This window comes from Phocoena phocoena, chromosome 19 (assembly GCF_963924675.1).
Source record: "Phocoena phocoena chromosome 19, mPhoPho1.1, whole genome shotgun sequence".
Taxonomy (NCBI): Eukaryota; Metazoa; Chordata; class Mammalia; order Artiodactyla; family Phocoenidae; genus Phocoena; species Phocoena phocoena.
In genome coordinates, this window is record NC_089237.1 from 6,753,948 (window position 1) to 6,775,198 (window position 21,251).

General features: G+C 58.8%; 1 protein-coding gene across 2 annotated transcripts; it reads right to left on the reverse strand.

The window, feature by feature from the left end:
• Window positions 1–334: 334 nt before the first annotated feature.
• Window positions 335–19,641, reverse strand: HID1 (HID1 domain containing). Of its 2 annotated transcripts, none has more exons than XM_065896888.1 (19): window positions 19,494–19,641; window positions 13,661–13,810; window positions 12,925–13,095; window positions 12,189–12,302; window positions 11,499–11,605; window positions 11,135–11,251; window positions 8,541–8,754; window positions 8,283–8,339; window positions 7,311–7,451; window positions 7,072–7,162; window positions 6,710–6,861; window positions 6,527–6,605; window positions 4,863–5,027; window positions 3,442–3,669; window positions 3,092–3,198; window positions 2,525–2,605; window positions 1,848–1,939; window positions 1,529–1,687; window positions 335–1,259 (listed from the first exon to the last, which is right to left on the reverse strand). In XM_065896888.1, exons 1-19 carry the CDS (start codon window positions 19,557–19,559, stop codon window positions 1,196–1,198), a joined length of 2,355 nt encoding a protein of 784 aa, XP_065752960.1. In that variant the 5' UTR covers window positions 19,560–19,641; the 3' UTR covers window positions 335–1,195. The 2 variants fall into 2 exon arrangements, with proteins under 2 accessions (XP_065752960.1, XP_065752959.1); XM_065896887.1 differs by having other exon boundaries at window positions 1,196–1,259; window positions 12,189–12,305; window positions 19,494–19,559.
• Between the last annotated feature and the right edge of the window lie 1,610 nt (window positions 19,642–21,251).

The window sequence follows — 21,251 nt, forward strand, 5'->3', positions numbered from 1 at the left end:
TGCCCAGGGTGAGGCCCAGGGTGAGGCGCAGGGACGGTAGCCCCAGACCCTGCAGGCCAGGCTTGTACCCCTTGCAGCTGGGTGCTGGACCCCCAGCGCTGTCTCACTGGCTGCCTGGGGGCCGTGCAGGAGGCTGGGAGGCAGGCCCCTTGCCTCTCCTGTGTGGGCTCTTTCTCTCGGGGGGGCCACAGCCTGGGGCGTCCAACCCTCCACTTCCCCACCCAAGAAAGTGACAAACGCTGGTTCCCAGGTGCGCACCGAGGGCCCTCTGGGGCCTGATTCTGGGAGGCAGAGTCCCCAGCTTCCCTGAGAACAAGAGCCATGGCCTGACCCCCTCCCCTCCAAGCACAAAGACGCAGGGCATGGAGAGGGGGGTTTTATTGTGTAAAGAGGCCGATTGTACAAAGCAAAGATTGTACTGACACAGGTGGGGTGAGGGAGACCAAGAAGCCGGAATCAGGAGGATGGGGCGTTGGTATCCTGGTCCCCCTCCCCGCAAGTCATCAGGTGGTGGGCAGGGTCAGGGAGGACTGGTCAGCTGTCCCCTGCCCCCATTCCCTCGCCCCCATTACTGTACAAGAGCCAGCCAGGCTATATTCACTGACCCAGAAGAATATAGCAGGAGACCCTCAACACCCCACTCCAAATCCCTAAAATGCGTGAGGTCCCCTCATCTGGCTTTCGGTGCCTGTCAGCCCCCAGCCTCCTCCACAAGCAGCCTGGTCACCCTCCTTCTTCCCGGGGTCCTGGCAGCGAGCCGGGCCTGGACCAGGTGGTTTCAGGTTAGGAGGCTCGGAAAGGCTCCCCTTACCCTGCCCAGGTGCCTCAAGGGGCCACCCAAGACTCCCTCTTGGGCAGCCCACTAGGGCAGAGGGCTGGGCAGTGCAGGAGCCAGGCGGGCACTGAGGGTCAGCACAGAAACGGGTCCCGAAGGGGAGCCAGAGTGAGGTGGGCCCCTGGTGGAGGGCTGCAGTCCTGGAGACAGAAAGTTCCTCTCAATCCAGCCTGGAGGCAGGGGGGCCCCCCACCATCCCAGCCACAAGGGGCCTCCTGGCTCTGCCACTCAGGACTCAGCCACTCAAGCCCCCAGCCCTGACCGTAGTAATTTAAAGCTCAGAATGGTGGGTCGGGGGGAACATCGGGGGACCAGGGTCCCCGGCTTCCCCTGGTCCCTGCCCCTTGCAGGCTTCCATCTTCACACCCGCTGGATCTCAAACAGCTTCACATCTGTGTCATACCAGACAGGTGGGTCCACGTTCCTGCGGAGGGAGTGGGCCGTCACCCAGGTGCCGGGAGGCCTTGCAGGAAAGACTGGGGAGGAGCGAGGCTGTCGTCCTCCCACCCTGATGTTCTCTGCCCCCTGCCCCTGGGGAAGTGGGTGCCCACCCTCCACCAGACAAGACCATCCTGGCTGACTGTCTTGACATTAACCCCACTACCCTAGTGGGGCACAGCCCCACTGAGCTGACCCTCGGGTGGATGCCAGACCCACCCAGGCCGGTAACTGCCCCACCCCCAAGGGGCCCACCTCAGATAGATGACGCCCCACATGTAGGTGCGGAACCACACGGCCGTGCCCGAGTTGGCCTGGTACTTGCGGATGAGGATGGGGTGGGGCACGGGCAGCAGCCCCACCAGGGTGCCATGTTGCAGGAACCGCAGGATCTCTGACTCGTCCGTCAGGCCCCTGCCAGGGAGAGGAGGGTCTCCAGTGTGCCCACTCTGAAGGTCAAGGGGAGCAGATGGCTCACCCTGGACCCCCGAGGCCCATGCTCCCGGCCACACCCCCGCGCAGCCTGGGCTGGCCCCTCACAGCCCAGCCCGCCCAGCCCCGCCCCCAGCCTCACTTGTCAATGCAGATCTTCTCCACCTGGGGAACCAGCACCTGGAGTAGTCTCATGATGGTTTGCAGCGGCAGCTTCGACTTCCAGGAGAGGACCTGGGGGAGGGGCTGGGGTTCCTGGGCTGGCAAAACAGCCCCCAGAGGCTGTGGCATAGGCTTGACCCCTGACCTGAAACCACGGACTCCCCAGGGCAGAAGGCATCCCCGCTCATCACAGCAGGGGCCTGGTACAGGGCAGTGACTGCTATTCATGGGGAGAGCCGGGGCCTCTCACTGAGCGTGTCCTGTGTGCCAGAAAGTATCCCCTTTGATCCTCACAATGGCCTGATGAGGTAGGGACATTTATTATCCCCGTGCAAATGCAATTAGTGGTGATCTCAGGAATCACGTAAGGGAGTGGGCAAGTGATTTGGGGAAGGAAGTTGGAAAGGGTGATTTACTAAGAAAGGGCTGTGGATAACTGAAGCTTAACCCTGCTGGGGAACAAACTCTGGGACAGTGTAGACACAGGAAGCAACCAAGCCAGAGAAGCCAAGGTCATGAGACAGGACTGACCCCTAAGCTGACCCGGGCCAGTGCTTGGATTTGGACCCATTCCCATCCAAGCCTCTCCTGAGCTGTTCCCAGGGCCAGGAGCCCCGGACCCACCCCCGCACCTTGTACCATCTGTCCCACCCTCACCCACTCCGACGTCGGGCTCCACTGCCCACCGGCTGATGCGCTGGACAGTCGCCGCTGCTCGCGCCACGCCTGGCTGGGCTCCTGGTCCCGGGGAAGGAATAAGAGAGAGGGATGTGGGGAGAGGGTGCAGGGGGCTGGGGAGGGCAATGAGGTCTCCCCACTGGCCCATGTTGCAGGGAGGGGGCTCACTCCCAAAGCAGGGGATAGCCCAGCCCAGCACCTTTGCCCTGGGCCCCAGGCCCTGCCTGACCCTGCCCAGCCCAGTGACAGGTTTAGGGCCAGGAGCTGACTGAGCAGACCGGGTAAAGGCCAGCCCAGCCTAGATAAGGCTGACGGGTGAGGAGTCTCAAGGCCAAGGGATTGAGCCCGTGACCAATAAACAAGGGAGGGGTCTGTGAAAGGCACCCCCATCCCCAGAGAGTCATCAGTGCCAAGCCTGACGCCCTGGGCACTGGGCACCTGCCCCTCTGCTACACAGTGCTCCGGCCCGGCCTACACCTTGGAGGCCAGGGAGAAAGGGAAAGCCCAGCCTCGCCACCCAGCCCTGCCAGGAGTCCCCGCACCTACCTCCGAGGCTGGGCTGTACTCTGCCAAGTTCTGCTGGGGTGCAGGCTCCAGGGATCGCAAGGTGCCATCCTCTGACACCTGGGACTTCTCCGTCAGCTTCTCAATGCCTGGGGGGTGGGGTGGGGAGCCGTGAGGACTCCTGCCACAGTGCTCCCCCTAGAAAGCCTCTGCCTGGGGCCGGCCCCGAAAGTCTCCAACTTCCCCCCACTTCACAGATGCTGTGCCAGACCCCCCAACGCTCAGCCCCAAGGCCCGGTCCCCCCACCAAGCTGCCCCACCCGGGCCCCCCGTACCTCCACCCCCACCCTCGCCGCCACTGCACCGCACCCTGCCCCTCGCCGGCACCGGACCTGGGGTGGCCACCAGGCTGGCCTTGAGGGTGCCCGGCTCGGCGGGGGCAGCGGGGTGGGAGCCCTCCATAGAGACACCCTCCTGCGAGCTGGTGCGGGACAAGGCCTCGGGAGCCCGGCGGCGCCGCTGCAACGCCTTGTGGATGGCGGGCGGGTCCGTGGGCAGGTTGGCCAGCTGGTGGAAGACACTGCGCTTTCGGATGATGGCGTAGACCAGGTTGGAGTTGCCTGTGGGGAGGAAGCGTGTCTCAGGGAGGCCCCCTTGCCACCCCCTTCACCTGGGTGTCTTCGTGGGAGGGGGAGTTTGGACGACAGGAGGGTGTCTACCGCAGGGGGAGGCGACAGCACAGGGCACAGAAGAGAGGGAGCCAGGCAGGGCTGGCGTCGAGCAGCGTCTGTGGTCTGAGGCTACACCGGGAGGCTACCTTTCGGGAAAAGAGCTTCTGTGCTGAGCTCCGCCCCTGCCCCTCCCTGGTACCTTCCGGACCCTCTCACCACCCAGCACTAAGGGGTAACAGCTGGCAGAGTGGGGCGGGCCCAGCGTGTCAGTGTCCCACCAAGCCAGCTGTTCAATATTTTGACTGTCCCCCAAGTCAGGTCACCGGGAAGAAGGACGATATGGCGTGTGCCTGTGCTCTGTCGCCCACGCTGAACGCCCTTGGCTCCCGGGGATATAAAAGACGCTTTTATGGGCCTTCAATGCCCCGTCCACCACTCTGGTCCCTGCCTCTCACCACCCTGCTCTGCTTCCACTTCAACACATCTCACCCCAGGGCCTTTGCATACATTGTGCTCCCCCCATGTTTTTCTACCCCTCCCCACCCCCATTCATCCCTCATAGATCAGTGCAAATATTACTTATTTGGGAAATAATAACTGCTGACATTTAGTTCACCAGGCAAGTGCTAAGTACTTTTCTGGGATTATTTTACTTAATCTTCTCAATATCCTCTGAGATGGAGACTCTGGGAATTATCATTATGACCATCTTACAGATGAAGAAACTGAGGCTCAGAGAGGCTATGTGCACACAGTCACAGAGCTAAGTGGCAAGGCCCTAACTGACACCAGGCAGCCCGGCATCTGTGACACCCAGCAGGACCATGCCACTCTGCACTTCCCTCTCAACAGATTTAAGATGGCCTGTTTGTCTGGGTGACCATCTGTTTGAAGTCCCGCTCCGTGCTCCCTCCCCAGCTATGAGCCTCACGGGGCAGAGGGCACTCTGCTTTGTTCCCCAGTGAATCCCCTGCACCTGGCACAGGGTTTGGTATGCAGTAGGTGCTCAATAAATGCACGCTGGACAAACAAACACGGGGGTGGAGGGCTGTGCCCTCCTCAGATGGGGAGGTGTCCTCGCCCACTGCCCACTCTGGTTCCTGCCCCCGAGGCCAGGCCAGGGGCTTGGACCGGTGCCTCACCGTCAAACTGGTACTGGATGATGTTGTTGAAGACCTCCAGGAGGAAGAAGACCAGGTGGTGGTTCTGGGCGGCAGAGAAGAGGAACCAGGTGGTGGAGAAGGCCTCCAGCAGGTGCAGCAGCTTGTTGGCGGCCACCATGGACAGGCTCTTGAGGTAGGGGGACACTGCAGGGGAGGGGTCGGCTCACTCCTGGGGCCCCCACCAACCACCCCAGCACATCCTGGGCCTGGGTGGGACACGATGCTACTGCTCCCACATCCTCCCTGCCCCCTGCCTGTGAAGTCCCCCGAAAAGTCAGGAAGACCAAGCGCCACAGGCTAAAGCCACACTGGCCATGCCTCCTGCAGAGCCCCAGGGCTCCACCCCGGCCCCTGCCCTGTGGACAGCCGCCGCCGTTTACAAAGCCACTCACACACTCCATCTCCCCCACTCCTCCCCGCATCTGAGAGGGAGGTGGACAGAGAGGGGACCGTCCCCATTTTACAGTTGAGGAAACTGAGGCTCAGAGAGGTTCATAAACTTGTCCAAAGTTCTCCAGTTATAAAATGATTGGGCAGGGATACAAACACAGGATCTTTAACTCTTTCTAGAACATCAAGCTGGGAATTCCTTGGCGATCCAGTGGTTAGGACTCCGAGCTTCCACTGCAGGGGGCCCAGATTCGATCCCTGGTCAGGGAACTAAGATCTCACAAGCTGCTCAGTACAGCCAAAAACTAAAAATATTATTTTAAAAAGTTTAATAGAATGTCAAGCTGATATTCCATATATAATTAGACAGAGATTTTCTGCACAGCCTGTGAAGGGGGAGTCGGCAGTGCGACACTGCACACGGCTTGAAGTCACAGATTGATCTGTGTGCTTCCTTGCCCTGTGCCTTTCTCCCTCGGGATGGGGCAGGGTTGGTGGCTACCTTGTTCACAAGTGCATTCTCAGTGAAGATTTGTGGGGCGGAGCCAGTGATGGAAGGTGAGATTCTGGCCCCAGAACTCACAGTCCAACAATGCAGCTAGAGGTCGCCAAGGCCCTACAACATCCCACCCACCCTGGAGTCCAAACCGGACCACGGAGAAGTCAGCCCCTCCCATTCAGGACCTTCCTCTCCAAAAAGCAGCCACGCGGAAGTCATGCCGCCCCAGCCCTGGGCCCCGACCTTGCTGGGTCCCGTGCCCCTGTCAGCCTGAGCCCCCTCCCAGCTCGGAGGCAGCCATCTACAGCCCTTGCTTGTGGGCGGGGCCCTCGTCCAAACCTGCGCAGTCCAATACCTCAGGCGCAAGCCACATGTGGCCATTAAGTGCTAGAAACGTAGCCCTAATGGATGTGGGCTGTACGCATGGGACACACACACAAGATCTGGAAGACCGGATTCCAAAACGAATGGAGAATATCTCAATAATTTTGTATTCTGGTTACATATTGAGATGATGGTATTTTGGATACAACAGATTAAATTCAATATATAATAAAATTATTGTCACCTCTCTCTTTCTTTCCTTCTTCCTTTTTAATATGGCTACTAGAAAACTGACCAGTACATACTTGGCTGCCCTAATGTTTCCATTGTACCCAGCCGGTTTGAACCAGGGAGCCAGCGGCAGGTCAACCTGTGGCCTGGCGCCCCCTGGTGGTGAGCATGGGGGAAGGCGGGCTCTGGGGCCCCCTACCGTTGACGACGATGGTGAGCAGACAATCGAAGAGGGGCTGCAGCCGCTGGTGCCCGCTGGTGATGATCTTGTGGAAAACCTGTGCGGGGAGGCAGAGGAGCAGCCATGGGGTCCCTGGCGCCTCCAGACTCAGCCGAGGGGACGTTACACCACACCCCCAGGTCCTGACGGGAGCTCCCTCACCACAATGAGCAGGTCGGCGTGGGTGCCGGTGAAGACCGGGATGTCCATAGGCACGCGCACTGAGTAGGGCTTGTTCAGCCGCACCCCGAAGTTCCGTTCCCCGCTCAGAAGCAGCAGGATGAAGACGCCGATGTGCATCAGGCCCACCCGAGCTGCGGCACGTGGCATGGGAGGGGTCACCACGCTGGGTGGGGAGGGGAGGAAAGGAGCCCAGGGCAGGGACCCATCTTGGGGGTAAAGGGAGAAGCCCTTCCCGGGAGGTCGGGGCACCAGGCCTGAGCTGCTGGGAGGCAGGACAGACTGGCCGAGACTGCCCCTCCGCGAGGAACCCCCCAGGGATCCTCAGCCCACCCCAGCCTTACACTGATCTGCTCGGGCATCGTTGAGGAAGTAGAGGATGGGCACCAGGATATCCAGCACATCACTGCTCTTCAGCACAAAGAAGAGGAATTTCTGGGGGGAGGCGGAGACAGATGGGCAGAGTCAGGGGGAGGGGCAGCTCTGCCCCACCCTCTCCCTCTGCCGGGAGCCTCCCCAGACGCTGTCCCCATCCCTGAGGCAGACCACTGCCCGCCAGCCTGGGCCCCCGAGGCCGGCCCACCTTGTTGAAGTCGCAGAGCTTCCAGAAGAGGACCAGCAACTCCTGGTGGAACTGGATCTTCTTGGTGGAGTTGGGCAGGTAGGTCTGGAGCAGGGGGTTGGAGAGCAGCCGGGCTATGCCCTTGAGGATGAACTGGAAGTCCTGGGTGGGGGAAGGGCAGGGGCCTGTCGAGTCCGGCTCCCTACAATCCAGGCTTCCTGGCCAGGCCTCCCACAAATGCCTCCGAGCCCCCCAGGGCCTGATCCCACCTCTAGAGCCTGAGGGGCCCAGATGCCAGTGTCATCAACAGCTGTCCTGAGGGCAGCCCCTCAGAAGCTGGGTCCAGGGCAGGTCTAGAGAGCACCCCGCCCCTCCGCCAGACCACAGGTTCCCCATCTGCTCTTAGTGACCTCCTCACGTGCCCACCTGGACTCCTTGTTGACAGGTGACATCCTTCCACCCCTCCCCATCGCCCTGTGACACGTGAGGAGCATTCTATCCTCAGAGAGCTGTCATTCACTGAGCACCTTGCTGCCTGCTGGGCTGTGCTCTCAACTAATCCTCACTACAAGGCAAGGGCACAGTTACTGTCCCCATGTCATGTCATAGTTGCAGAGGTTAGAGCTCTGGGAGCACAAGGACCTCCCCCAACGTCACAAGACACAGGAACTCAGGTGGGACTGGCCTTTCCGCCCACTGTCATTCCCCCACCAAACCTGACATCAGAGCCGCCTCCTCCTGGAAGTCTTCCCGGCTACCCTCACCCAGTTGAGGCCATCAGCCCTTTTCTGAGTCTCAAGACCCTCGCGGTCCTGCCATCACTACTTCACCTGTGGTGGCCTGAGTCCACGGGGACCGTGGTTCCTTCATATAGGGGTCAGGACTCTCCCTACCCCCATCTCATCTGCATCCCCTCACACCCTGCAAGGCCACAACCTTTGTGGAGGGTGGGCAATCAAGAACCCACAAGAGCAAGGGCATCGTTGGACTCACCTCCTCGCGATGGATGCGGGACAGGTAGTTCACAAACAGGTTCTCGGGCCCTGGAGGCTGTGGAGGGCGGAGCCTGGGGTGAGCAGGTGCCTTCACCCCCTGCCCCTACACCAGGCCTAGGCAGTGCAGCAGTACCCCCTCTGACCCCAGATACCCCCACGAGGTGCCCACTGGATATCCTTTGCCCAGCTCCGCTAGAGGGCGTGCCACCCGCCCACAGCCAGGCAGGGCTGGCTGCCCTCCCTCTCCCGTCCTTACGTCAGCATCATCCATGGCTGTGCCTGTGGTGGTACCGTCCACGGTGGGCGTGGCGCAGTCATGGTCCAAGCTGACAATGAGCACTTGAGCAGCTTCCTCCACCAGGGGTTCCCGGTGGTCAGAGAAGAGCAGGTGGTTGTAGGGGATCCCGTAGCCCACAGGGTCATAGGCACACACGGTGTTGAGGAGGGAGGTGAAGAGGGGCAGGGCGTGTCTGCGGCAGGAGAGGAGGGGCGGGGCTTCAGAGACCCCACCCACCAGCCCAGCCCTCCCTCCGCCCCCTGCCGTGGCCAGGTGGGAGGGTCAGCCAGGCCAGCCCCCTCATTCCACAAGGGTTTCAGTGCCAGGCCGCCATCTTCGGGCCAGGAGTTCATCCCTTCCCACGAAGGAGAGACCCCTCCTCATCCTTGCCTGCATCTGGGACCCAGGCCAGGCTGGGCCAAGGCCAGAAGGAATTTATTACCAAGAGTGGGATGGCCAGTCCTGAGGGGCTCTTTGTAGGATAGCGTGCCCACACCCCTTAGATTTTCACCCCCAGGGGTTGAAGCCTATTGTTTTTTTAAATTAATTTTAAATTTTATTTATTATTTATTTATTTATGGCTGCGTTGGGTCTTCGTTGCTGCGCGTGGGCTTTCTCTAGTTGCCGTGAGCGGGGGCTACTCTTCATTGCAGTGCGCGGGCTTCTCGTGGCTTCTCTTCTTGCAGAGCACAGGCTCTAGGTCTGCGGGCTTCAGTAGTTGTGGCTCGCGGGCTCTAGAGCGCAGGCTCAGAAGTTGTGGCTCACGGGCCTAGTTGCTCTGCGGCGTGTGGGATCTTCCCGGGCCAGGGCTCGAACCTGTGTCCCTTGCATTGGCAGGCAGATTCTTAACCACTGCGCCACCAGGGAAGCCCTTTAATTATTTTTTAAAATACTTTTTAGAGCAGTTTTAGGTTCACAGCAAAATTGAGAGGAAGGCACAGAGATTTCCCCCGTGAAACCTCTGCCCCAACACGTGCACAGTCTTCCCCACTATCGACATCCCCCACCAGGGTGGTACACTTGTTACAACTGTAGACCCTACATCGACATATCATTTTCACCCAGAGTCCACAGCTTACATCAGGATTCACTCTTTTCTTTTTTTTTTTCGGCCACACCACAGCTTGTGGGATCTTAGTTCCCCGATCAGGGATCGAACCTGGGCCCTCAGCAGTGAAAGCACTGAGTCCTAACCACTGGACCACCAGGGAAGTCCCCAGGGTTCACTCTTGACGCTGTATGATCTACAGGGTTGGGCAAATGTATAAAGGACATGCCCCTGACGTTTTTGAGGGGCAGGTACCCTTCCTTGGGGCTTCAGAGAAGGGCTGGAGGGCCCACAGGGAAGGCGGGCTTCCCCTTGGGAGGCAAAGCATGTGCCCCATGCCCCAGCCCCCAGGCCACAGAATGACTCCGTTCAGAGATTTGTAAGATATCAGAGGTCAAGCTCCTCATCTTACAGATGAGGAAACTGAGACCCAAGGGGGTTGATCAAGTGGCAAAGTGGCCATTTGCCCCATAATGCTGGTGAGAAAGAAAACTCTGGCCAGCTTTTGACCGTGCCTGGTGGAGGGAGTCACCTGGGTTCTCGCTCCTTCTGGGAGCTGGGGGCTGGGGTGGGGGAAAGGGGCAGCCAGCCAGCAAAACCTGAAGGATGAGGCCTGCCATGTGGGAATAAGAGTCTAGAAGAGGGTGAACCATGACACTGAGGGGCACTAACCCCTGTGCAGCCAGCGCACAGCTGGAGCTGCACAGCTGGAGCACGTGTACCTGCTCTAAATACTCAATCCAGCCATGGGTCACCTCCATGTGCTCCTATGCCCCCCACTGCCCATAAATGCCCCCATGTGGGCAGGGCTTCCCCACCCTTCAGGGTATTTATCACGCCCCCTCTCCACCCACTGAATAAACTGTACAGCCCAGGGAATTCCCTGGCGGCCCAGTGGTTAGGACTCGGTGTTTTCACTGCCGAGGGCCCGGATTCAATCCCTGGTTGGGGAACTAAGATCCTGCAAGCCCCACGGTGCGGCCAATAAAAATAAAATAAATTACACTGTCCAATACAAGCTACATGTAGCTATGGAGAGCTTAAAATGTGGCTGGTCTGAAGTGAGATGTGCTGTGAATGTAAACTAAACACTTGATTTTGAAAACTCACTATGAAAAGGGAATGCAAAACATTTCAATAATTTTGTATAGTGATTACGTGTTAAATGCTAATATTTCAGATATATTGGGTTAAATGAAATACATTATTAAAATTAATGTCACCTGTTTCTTTTTTATTTTTAAAGGTCTCTACTAGAAATGTTTAACTTGCATGTGTGGTTCACATTATATTTCTACTGGATAGCAGGGCTCTAGATGGAGGGCCCAGGCATGGGTCACCCAGGGCCCCCCAATGGGACATGGGACAGAGCTGGCGTAGGGTGTGACTGTTCTTATAGGTCATCACCACGAGGGGGCAGCACATCCCCTCAAATAAGACGCACAGGGCTGGCAAACGGCCTCAGCGCTGGGCTGCCTGGAACCAAGAGGAGGAGAAATGGAAAGAAAGGCCAGGGGCCCCTCACCTGTTCTCTGTGGAACAAAAAAACTGCACCCATGGATTGACGCTGCTGCTGTCTGGAGCTGGGGGCAGGTACATGGCCTCAGAAAAGCACGTCAGCAGCAGTTTCAGCAGCTCCATCCTTGGGCAGGGAGGACAGAGGAGAGGGTTCAGTACCTGAGGACCGCAGTTCTCCTGTAGGAGGGCGCGCCCACCCGGCCCCGCCCCAGCTCAGGTCCATGAAAAGAAATGACTCCATTTTATCCCTGTGAGGCTGAAGTTGGGTCACGAGCGGGCAGGGTCTCCTTGGAAGACCCCACGCGTGGTTCCCTCTCTGAACCGTGCAGGGGGCCAGGCCTGGGGTCCAGCTACTTCCTCAGCAAGCTCACCGGTTCATGTCGTGGTTGTAGTTGGGCTGGGGGGAGTGAGCAAAGCCCACGCCAGCCTCCCAGATGTATTCACAGCTGTCCAGAGAGTGGATGTCCTCCGCCGAGTCCTGGGGACAGGGTCAGAGAGAAATCAGGCCAACCCAAGCCCCCCGCTATCCTTGGGGGCAAAGACCCTCATATTCTCCTAAAGACAGACCCTCAAAATGCCCCAGGTGCTAATGCACACGGGAAGAAATGAATGTTCTCGACCTCTTGAAAGCTCCTTTTCCTTCAGTCTGGTACTTGCTCAATCCAGTTTGAGACAGGGAGAGAGAGACAGGGAGGGAGCAGAACGGAATCAGGTGCCCCTGGTGGTGCGTGGGAGTGGGGGACGGAGAACAGTCAAGGTCCGGTCCACGGGTCCACGGGCAGTGAGAGGGCCAGGGCTCCTGTGTGTAAGCCCCACTCCTCCACCCACGGCCCAGGCCAAGACAATGGGTGCTTGTGCCCGATCTCCTGGATGCAGCGGGCAGGGCCGGGCACCAGCTGGCTCCCCTCCAGCCGTGCCAGCCACCGCCCCCTCCCCGGGACCATGCGTGCCAGGCAGCCCCACCTTCCTGGAGCAGCCCCTGCCCAAGGGAATTTCAAGCGGCCCCAACCTGGGACCAGAGCCCTCCTCGGCCCGGGGGGCGGGGATTGGGGGGCTCTCACCACGGTGCTCCTCCGGTGGCTCTGGACGGTGAAATCTGGGCAGAAGAGCAGATCAGCGACGGCCAGGAGCAGGGACTCAGCCAGGGGCCGCGCATTCTCGTCATCGTCCTCTCCCTGCTTGGGACACAGCGCCTATAGGCCCCCTCAGTCGTAGCTGGCTAAGGAGAGGTGGCCCCAGGACTTGGAGGGGGGATGGGAGGAGGACGGGGTCTGGGCCCAGGCAGACACTTGCGGGCAGAGGGATGGAGGAAGAGGTGGGAGAAGGAACCGGAAGTAGACCCCTAATCACCCCAAACCTCCCAAGGCAGAAGCGGGACAGAGTGGGGAAGCGGGGCTGGGACCAGTGAGGAGACCTTCCCACTGACTGGGAGGGGACAGGTGAGGCCCCTAAACTCTAGAGCCTCAGCCCTGCTGGGAATCACTGCCCACCTCCCCACCCCCCTGCCAGTTGCTTGGACAGAAAGCCAGGGAGGGGGTGGGGCAGCGGGGGGGGGGAGGGCCCAGCTGCCCTGCCCCCATCTCTGCCCAGCTGTAGAGGCAGAGATCCCCATGGGAGAGAAAGCGGGGGCTCAAGGAGGAAGAGCTGGCCCCCCTTCTCAGCAGCACCCGCACCGCCCCTACATCTGCCCTTCCCAAACCCCAGAAGAGGTCTGGAGGAATGTGGCCGGCCCTGAAGGGGTTCCTTCCCTGTCACCACAACTCCACCTCCCGCCCAGCCCCGGCCAGGTCCACAGACCGCTCCTCGCCCGGCCCCGGGCACTGTGGACCAGAAGAAGCCCCTCCAGTCAGGGTCCTCAAAGATGTAGGGCAGCACGCGCGTGAGCAGCCGGCTGCAGTTCAGGACAATCTGCTTCTCCTTCTCCGAATGGCAGCCGCTCTCAGCTCCCTGCACCAGCTTCTCAACAGCCTGCGAGGATGGGCAGAGAGGCACGCTGGCAGGCTAGGGAGTGGGGCCCTGGCACTTGGGGTCAGGCTGGGCACCCCAGGCTTCAGAGGGGGAGAGACAGTGGGGCCACCCTACCGGACCGCCTCTCCAGACAGGGTCAGCCAGCCCAGGAGGATGGGACATGGGCCAGGGAGCAGCTTAGAGCATCCTGGGAGCGAGACCCAGCCCACCACTCACTGGCTGAGATCTTGCTAAGTGACCAGCCATCTGGCCCTCAGTTTCCTCCTCTGTTAAATGGCGACATTGACAGTACCAACCACACAGGTGAGCTACATGAGCTGACCTATGGAAAGTGTCACCCACAGGCAGCCCTCACAGGCAGTCCTCACAGGAAGTGGCACCATCACTTCCCCCAGAGCCCAGCCAGGGGGAGAAGTGAGTGAAGACTTGGGACCACTCCAACCTGGACGGAGGATTTCCTGGGTGCCTTCCCTCTTGGACCACAGGGCTGGGCCAGCTCCAGCCTCCCTGGGAGGGTGGGAAATGCTCAGGTGGGAGTGGCAGTGAGGGCCCGGGCACCCTTCACCTTGTAGCACAGAGTGGCCAGGTTGGAGGGCGACTCCTCTCGCACTGCCCGGATCTCCGCTGCCGGCACCAGTGCAAAGACATCCTGCACCGAGGTGGCCGTGTCTGCCCAGAACTGGTCCCAAAAGGCGTCATCAGTGGCTTCCACAGGCTGTGGGGAGATACGGTATCCAGAGCTGCACGGTCTCTTGCCAGCAGGTCCACAGTTTGCCCACCCTTTAGCCAAGGGAGCCCCCGAAAGGGAAGCCCCCTACTCCATCCCTGCTGGTGCCAGAAGCCTTCCCACATGGGAGACATCCTTCAGCCACCATGAGCCCCGGGTGGCACAGGCAGGCTGGGGACACTTGACACAGATGGTCAGGGGCCAGCTGGACACTGAATCCAGTAGCCAAAGCCCAGCCCAGTCCCTGAGGGACTGTGTGACCCTGAGTAACTCTCCATCCCCCTCTGGCAGGCCCTCCCCATCTGGGGGCCTCCCCAGGCCACACCCCCAAATCAAGCGCCCAGGGACCAGAGCCAGGCTGTGCCCCTCCCCCTAGGAAGAAGACAAGGGGACATATGCTCATTTCCATTCACCCAGGCTGCCCCCTTGGCCCCAGCCTCCACCCTCTGCTGGTATACCCAACAGATGCCAAATCTAAAGGAGTCATCCCGCGGCTCTCTGACAACATCTGCTCCTCTCGGTACCCACCACCTGTGCTGCAGTTCAGGCCCCTCTTGCCAGGGCCCCACCTCCAAATTCACCCCCTCAATCCCACCTCCACGCTGTCCCCAACACGCATTCAAAACACAGCACCAGGGCTTCCCTGGTGGCGCAGTGGTTGAGAGTCCGCCTGCCGATGCAGGGGACGCGGGTTCGTGCCCCGGTCCGGGAAGATCTCACATGCCGCGGAGCGGCTGGGCCCGTGAGTCACGGCCGCTGAGCCTGCGCGTCCGGAGCCTGTGCTCCGCAACGGGAGAGGCCACAACAGTGAGAGGCCCGCGTACCGCAAAAAAAAAAAACAAAAAAACACACAGCACCAAAGGCATTGTTCCCTCAACAAAGATCTTAGGGCTCCCCACTGCCTGCAGAGTCCAGACCTCGGCCAGAGAGTCAGCCAAGATCACACCTAAACGCACATACAAGCCACACACGTACATGGACACATGTACATACACAAGTGTGCACAGGTATGTGTGTACACACACACCTGTTTTTACTATCTCAACAACACAGCCCTGCCATACTTCCTCTTTGCCTTTGCTCAGACTCTCCCCTCTTCCCAGCACGCCCGCCCCTTCTAACACATCCCAAAGTCCCACCGGTCCTATCAAGGCAACATGCCTTCAACACACGTATGCCTTTTAAGTTATATAGTCGGTCATATAGACAACCAATTTGAATCATGGACTCCACTTGTAGAAATCTTTCCTGAGGAAATGGCCTGAGAAGTGCAGGTATGAGGATGTTTACTGAAGGGTTGATAACAGTGAAAAGTTGGAATCAACCTAAATAACCAACAACTGGGGAAATGCTTGAACAGTTAAGGCACCCGCATACAGTGGAATATTACACAGCCATCGGAATCACGTCTTCAAAGAATATGAATGAATGGAAAATGCTCACAGTACAACGTTATATGAAAAAGGCAAGATATAAAACCAACGATAGGGGACTTCCCTGGTGGCGCAGTGGTTAAGAATCCGCCTGCCAATGCAGGGGACACGAGTTCGAGCCCTGGTCCGGGAAGATCCCACATGCCGCGAAGCAACGAAGCCCGTGCGCCACAACTACTGAGCCCACGTGCCACAACTACTGAAGCTCGCATGCCTAGAGCCCATGCCCCACAACAAGAGAAGCCACTGCAATGAGAAGCCCGTGCACCACAACGAAGAGTAGCCCCTGCTAGCTGCAACTAGAGAAAGCCTGCGCGCAGCAACAAAGACCCAACGCAGCCATAAATAAATAAATACATTTATTTTTAAAACCTAACTATAGGATGATCACAATTTTGTGTTAAATGATACAGGAATAAAAGCCTAGAAGAAAATGACAGAATGTCAATGGCAATTATCTCATGGGGTGGTTATTCTTTTCTTTATATTTTTCTGTAAGCACATGTATTACTATTTTTTCCTTTTGAATGTTCATCGGTTTGAGGGGCGTCCAAGACACTCTTACTCTTCTGAATAGCACTTCCTGCACGAGATCTTCCTGGGTTGCTCCAATCAACCTAGACTTTTGTCTTCTCTGAAAGGGCTGATGATGGGGCCCTGCTACCACACCACAAACCCGCATGCAATATGCATGTCTTACCATCAGAAAAAAATATGAATCTTGTTAAAAAATAATTCTGTTCTCTGAAGCCGCTTCTTCCAAGAAGTCTCCCAGAGCTTGGACCAGCGGGCTCCCTCCCACCTTGGAACCCCCCTCAGTCACTCATAGTCCCCAACAGGTCTGGGTGCGCTTGCCTGGAGGCCCCACTAGTCCATCAGCCCTTCTTCCCTGACCGTGCACTTGAGGCATATGGAAGACACTCAGCCAATATTTGTTCAGCCAAAGGCTGTAATTAGTCCTAGAGAGAGATCCCTTCAGCCCCGCCACGGGGCAGAGCTGAGCACCAGTAGGGCTGCCCAAACTCAGGCCTGGCCACAAGCCTCCCCAGGGTCCAGGTTTACCCTAGCCCACCCCCCAAACAATGCCCCCCTCTGAGGTACAGGGCAGTATGTGGCCATGGCCTTCAGGGCAGGCCTGGCACCAGGACGTGCTCAGTTCCAGAACTGGTAGAGCGAGTTAGCCGGGCAGAGAGGAACAAAGACCAAAGGAGGGTCCCTGGGGCTGGGGTTTGCTGGCCCACACGCCCTCAGTCCAGACAGCTCTCTGACACTCACTGGGATCCAGGGGAAACACATCCCCGTGTGGGTGGCCGGGGCGGGAGTGGGGAAGGAACATCCCAGAAAACGTGCAGAGCCCCCCACCATCTGGGAACACCTCTGGGATGCCACCCTCCCCCACCTCCCACATAGCCACTACCCCCTTAAAGGGGCAGACACTCATCAAGTGGAGTTGACCTCTGACCTAGTTCATCAGGTAAGTGTCACCTGGGGATTGAATTCAAAATGAGGAGAGAGCCTTGGGAGGGAACTTGGGAGGCCCCAGGGCAGCCCAGACCTGAAGCAGATGAAAGTCCCAGCTCTGGGAGCTGGCCCTGAACTTCAAGAGTAAAGACTTTCACCTCCCCCATCCCCAACTTGGGCCTCCCCACCTGGTCCCAGCTGTGGCTCAGACACTTCAGTTTGGTGACCATTACCTGATCATACCAGGCTAACCTGATGCTACAGGTACTGCCAGGGTCACTGGAACTTTTGTTGGAGGGGGGACATGGCTTAGCCCCTGCCTCAGTTACCCCAGCTGGGCTCCACCCAACGCAAGGAAGCTTCTAAAATCCAAGCCAATTTCTTTGCTGGAGGTGGGCAGGCCCATGCTGCCAGGGGCACTGAGCTACCCTGGTGGGAAACCAGATATTCTTAGCATAGCTTTACCAGGACCTGCTCAGACCAAAGCCCCTGCCAGCCTGGGGGACCAGCTGCATCTTTTGAACCTCTCTGGTGGTGGGGAGAAGGGAAGGACCAGCAATGCTCTAGCCTGCTAAGGGTGACCTGTACCGGAGGACTGTGTCACAACGGCATTCACACACACGTACATGTGCACACATGTAAACATGGACCCACCCGGTATCATCTGACCTATGGCAAACAATCTCCAAATGGGCAGGATCTAGGAGAGGGTCCCAGGTCCAGGAATGTGCCCCCGCCAGGGCCCCACCCACACCAGGAAAGGCTCCGGAAACACAGCCAAAGCTGCTGGCCCTCAGGACCAGGGTCAGGCCTAGCCCGAGGCAGGAAGAAAACAGGATGCAGCACAGGAAGGCAGGGAAGGCCGAGCGGTGGCAGCTCCGGCCCAGGCCACGGGAAAAGGTGCTGGGTCTGTTTGTCTGCTGCTCAGAGCAAAAATCTGTGTTCACAGCACAGCCTCTGAAGGCCTGGGACAGGAAGACACCTTGTGGACACAACTGGCCTGAATCTCCTTGGGGACTCCGAGTGGCAAGGTCTGGAAACGCCATCTCGGATCTGGTCCCATCTCTTGAGCTGCCCAAGCCGGGTCACTACATAGGGCAGGTGGCCTCATTCCTGAGGGTCTCTCCCTCCAGGCAGCCCAGGCCCCCTCCCACCTGCAGGGCCCAGGGCCCTCCAGAGGGAGACCCAGGCTGGTCTCTGGCTCCAGTCCTGTCCCAAGCCAACTCACTGTCCCCAGCTGGGAAACGAGACAGCACCATCTCAGTCAGCCCTGTCACAGGGCCACAGCCAGGGAAAGATGAAGGCACTCTGTATTTTGGGGAGGGGACCGGAGCATATAGGAATCTTGTCCACGCAGATCCTTTGGGACGTGGCCCTGCTGGCCTGGCAAAGGACCCTGGCTGCTGAGGCTACAGCCCATACCTCGTTCCTCCAACAAGGTGTTCCCCCCCCACCAGGTAGGTAAACATGGAGGCCTCCCTTCCTTCCTCTCCCTATGGACCCGCACTGAGAGGCTGGCCCACCTGCCACCCTCAGATCCAAGCGCCAGAAATAACCAGGAGCCATGGGGGAAGTGGAGAGAAGCAAGGCCTGGTTTCCATCAAACGCCTCTCAGCTGGGGCTGGACTCTCCAGCCGGGCTGTTTGCCGGGCTCCTGACCTTTCTCTTGTGGGATCGAGAGAGTGTGGGACCAGAGGCCTGGCCTCTGCAGCTGTGACCAGCTGGCTGTGGGGAAATGGCTCCCCTGAACCCACTCTAATCGCCTAGAGCCAGAGACAGCCCTGGGGGCGGGCGTAGGAGGAAAGTCCCAGATGGCGGCAGGTCCTGACTCCCTTGAAAGCGGGGGATCTGAGGAGTGAGAGCTGGGCATCTCTGTGGCCAGAGCAGCCTGGCTCCAAGAGTGAGGAGAGAGGGGTGGGCAGGGAAGAAGCCTTGCTGGGGCCAGGTCCTTGCGCTGGGGGCAAGGAGGTGGCCTCTGTGCCACTTGTGGACTCAGGGGAGAGTGCAAGCATGGCCTAGGGTGAAAGATGCCCTCAGGTATCAAGGGCAGCCTGGACCGTTCTTAGCCCTGACCCAGAGAACAGAGGGTACCTGCAAACACAGCCAACCCCACCGCTGGGCCTCAAAGGGGGAGCCCCCTGGAGCAGTGGTCCCCAGCTGGGAACCTGGATTCCATAGAGCTGGAAGCAGGTCCCCTTGCCAGGCTGCAGCGCTGCCCGCCACTCTGCATGTTCCCAGCAAGACCTGGGCCTTCCCTGGCCGTGGGCATCGACCTGGGCCCAGCGAGGCCGCGGCCGCTGCCGCGAACCAGCTGTTTCGCGGATCCGGGAGGGCGCCGGCCGGCTTTGTTTGCATTGAGTCAGCCGGGTCTGTGCCTCCGGCACCCGCGGGCACCGAGGGGCAGGGAGGAGAGCAGGGAGGTGTTTTGGGGCGGGGGAGGAGGCTGGAGATGCGAGGCTGGAGGGGCTTGGGAGGGGGGTGGACAGAGGGGCGGACATTGGCGACGCCGGCTTGGAGAGTAGGCACACGTCAGCCTAAGGTGGCAGCAGCAGCTGCGGGAAAAGGGATGTTCCCGGGAGAGAAGGCCGGGGGTGGGGGCTAGGGGATGGAGCCCTGGGATACAGGCCAAGGGGTCTCGCTCCGGCCCTGGCCTCAGCGTCACCCTCCTGGCCATCTGGTCCCCCTATCTCCCGGCAAGCCAAGTTCTTGCAGCCCCCCCAGCCCTGCCCAGCCCCCAGCCCGGCAGGTGGATGGGGAGGCCGGGGCCCCGGGCGCACCTGCGTCTTGGTGGTGAGCTGGATCACCGCCTTTCGGAAGTTCAGCTTGGAGTCCGCCGACCCCATATCGCTGGAGCCCGCTCCGGCCCGGCCCTGGCCCTGACTCCCGCCCGGGCCCCGGCTCGGTATCCAGCTCCAGCTCCGCGGGCCCAGCTGCTCTCGCAGGAGCGGACCGGCGCACCCCACCCGCTCGCCCGGCGTCGACCCCGCCCCCTCCTGGCTCCTCCTCTCCGGGCTCCGCCCCCCGCACCTGCCGCTCCCCGCACCGCCCATTCCCGGCTCCCGGGGTCTGCCCCTCCGATCCACTGCTGCCCCACTCCCCGGGTCTTTCCCAGCCGGACCGGTTGCCTCTGCGACCTTTCTTCTGCGTGGCAGCGTTATCCCCGCTCGGTCTCTCCCATTTCCACCCAGCCCCCGGGGCCCGCAACCCTCCCAGCCTCCCGTCCCCTGCCCCCATCCTCACCATTGGTCCCCACGCCATCACTGGGCCCACACTTTCAAAGCCAGCCCTCTCCCGTTTCTTCCTTGTCAGTCCCTGTACTCGCATTCTGAGCATCCTCTCTTTTAGTTCCCCTTTTTCTGACCTGTCAAACCCACATGTCCAGACGGCCCGGCTGTTATTGCAGTCACAAGCCCTCAGCCTTCCGTTCTGTGGAAGAGAAGCCCTGATTCAGTGCCCCTGCTCCAAGAAAGCAGCTCCGCGGTCTAATGAGAGCGCGAGGTCCCTCCGAGTCCCACAACTCCTTTCTGGCCACCTGTGTTCCCTGAGAACCCTTTTAGGTTCATCCATTTCAACAAATAGGTTGAGGGACTAGTATTTACCAACACTGTGTCAGGGGTGGGGGCAGAGGGGGCTTAAGTAACAGGGTCTGCCCTTTAAGAGCAATTAGCTAAGGAGAGAAACAAGGAACGAATTAACCATGGTTCAGCCCAGTGAGGCTTTGATAGAGGCAAATTAATAATAATAATAATAGTGACAACAACATCTCTTACACAACAAAAACCTACCTCTGAGATAGGTATTATACCCATTTTACACTGGGGGAAACTGAGGCTCAAAGCAGTTAAGTTGTCCAAAGTCACATAACTGGTAAGGAACAAAGCCAAAAAAGCAAATTCAACTCTGGCCCCAAAAGAGGCTGCATTTTTTCAATAATATCGTCTTACATGGTGTGTCTGGAAGCTTCTAGAAATCCTAGCTGCTTCAAAAGGAGGTGACATTTAGCTTAAACTGGAACTCCACGAGTAAAAAATGAAGGGTGCACCGTCTAGGCACAAAGGCAGGGTAGGACAGGTGTGGAGGTAGGGAGGAGGGAGACAGGGATGTCACCATGTCACTGAATGAGCAGACTGGACAGGATAGCTCTGTCCTTGCTCCAGAGGTGGGTTTTCCCTGCCCTGGATGAAATCTTGGACACGCTCCATGGCTTTTCTAATCACTTCAAGATAACAAATGAATAGTACCTTTATTTGGCGTTAAAAAAAAATCAAGTCCACCCTACAAATCACCAGCCCCAGTCCAGGCCAGAGTGACATTAAAAACTCTGAATCTTATTCATTAGGGAGATGCAAATTGAAGGCACAATACAATAACTATTACATAACTATTCGAATAGGTTAAAAACGAAAACAAAACCTGAGGATACAAATACTGGTGAGGATGGGGAGCATTTATATTTTCTTCTAAAGTTAAATATAGGGACTTCCCAGGCAGTCCAGGGGTTAAGACTCCACCTTTCAAATGCAGGGGGCATGGGT

Bases quoted from the DNA above. Each gene is read 5' to 3' on its own strand.
- HID1 (XM_065896887.1), bottom strand. From the start codon at position 19,559: ATGGGGTCGGCGGACTCCAAGCTGAACTTCCGAAAGGCGGTGATCCAG. The intron at 13,096-13,660 runs GTGAAGGGTGCC...CCATCCTCGCAG, and splicing joins TGGCCACTCTGTGCTACAAG to GCTGTTGAGAAGCTGGTGCA. The intron at 8,755-11,134 runs GTGAGGGGCCCC...CTCCTGCCGCAG, and splicing joins TTTTGTTCCACAGAGAACAG to ACACGCCCTGCCCCTCTTCA.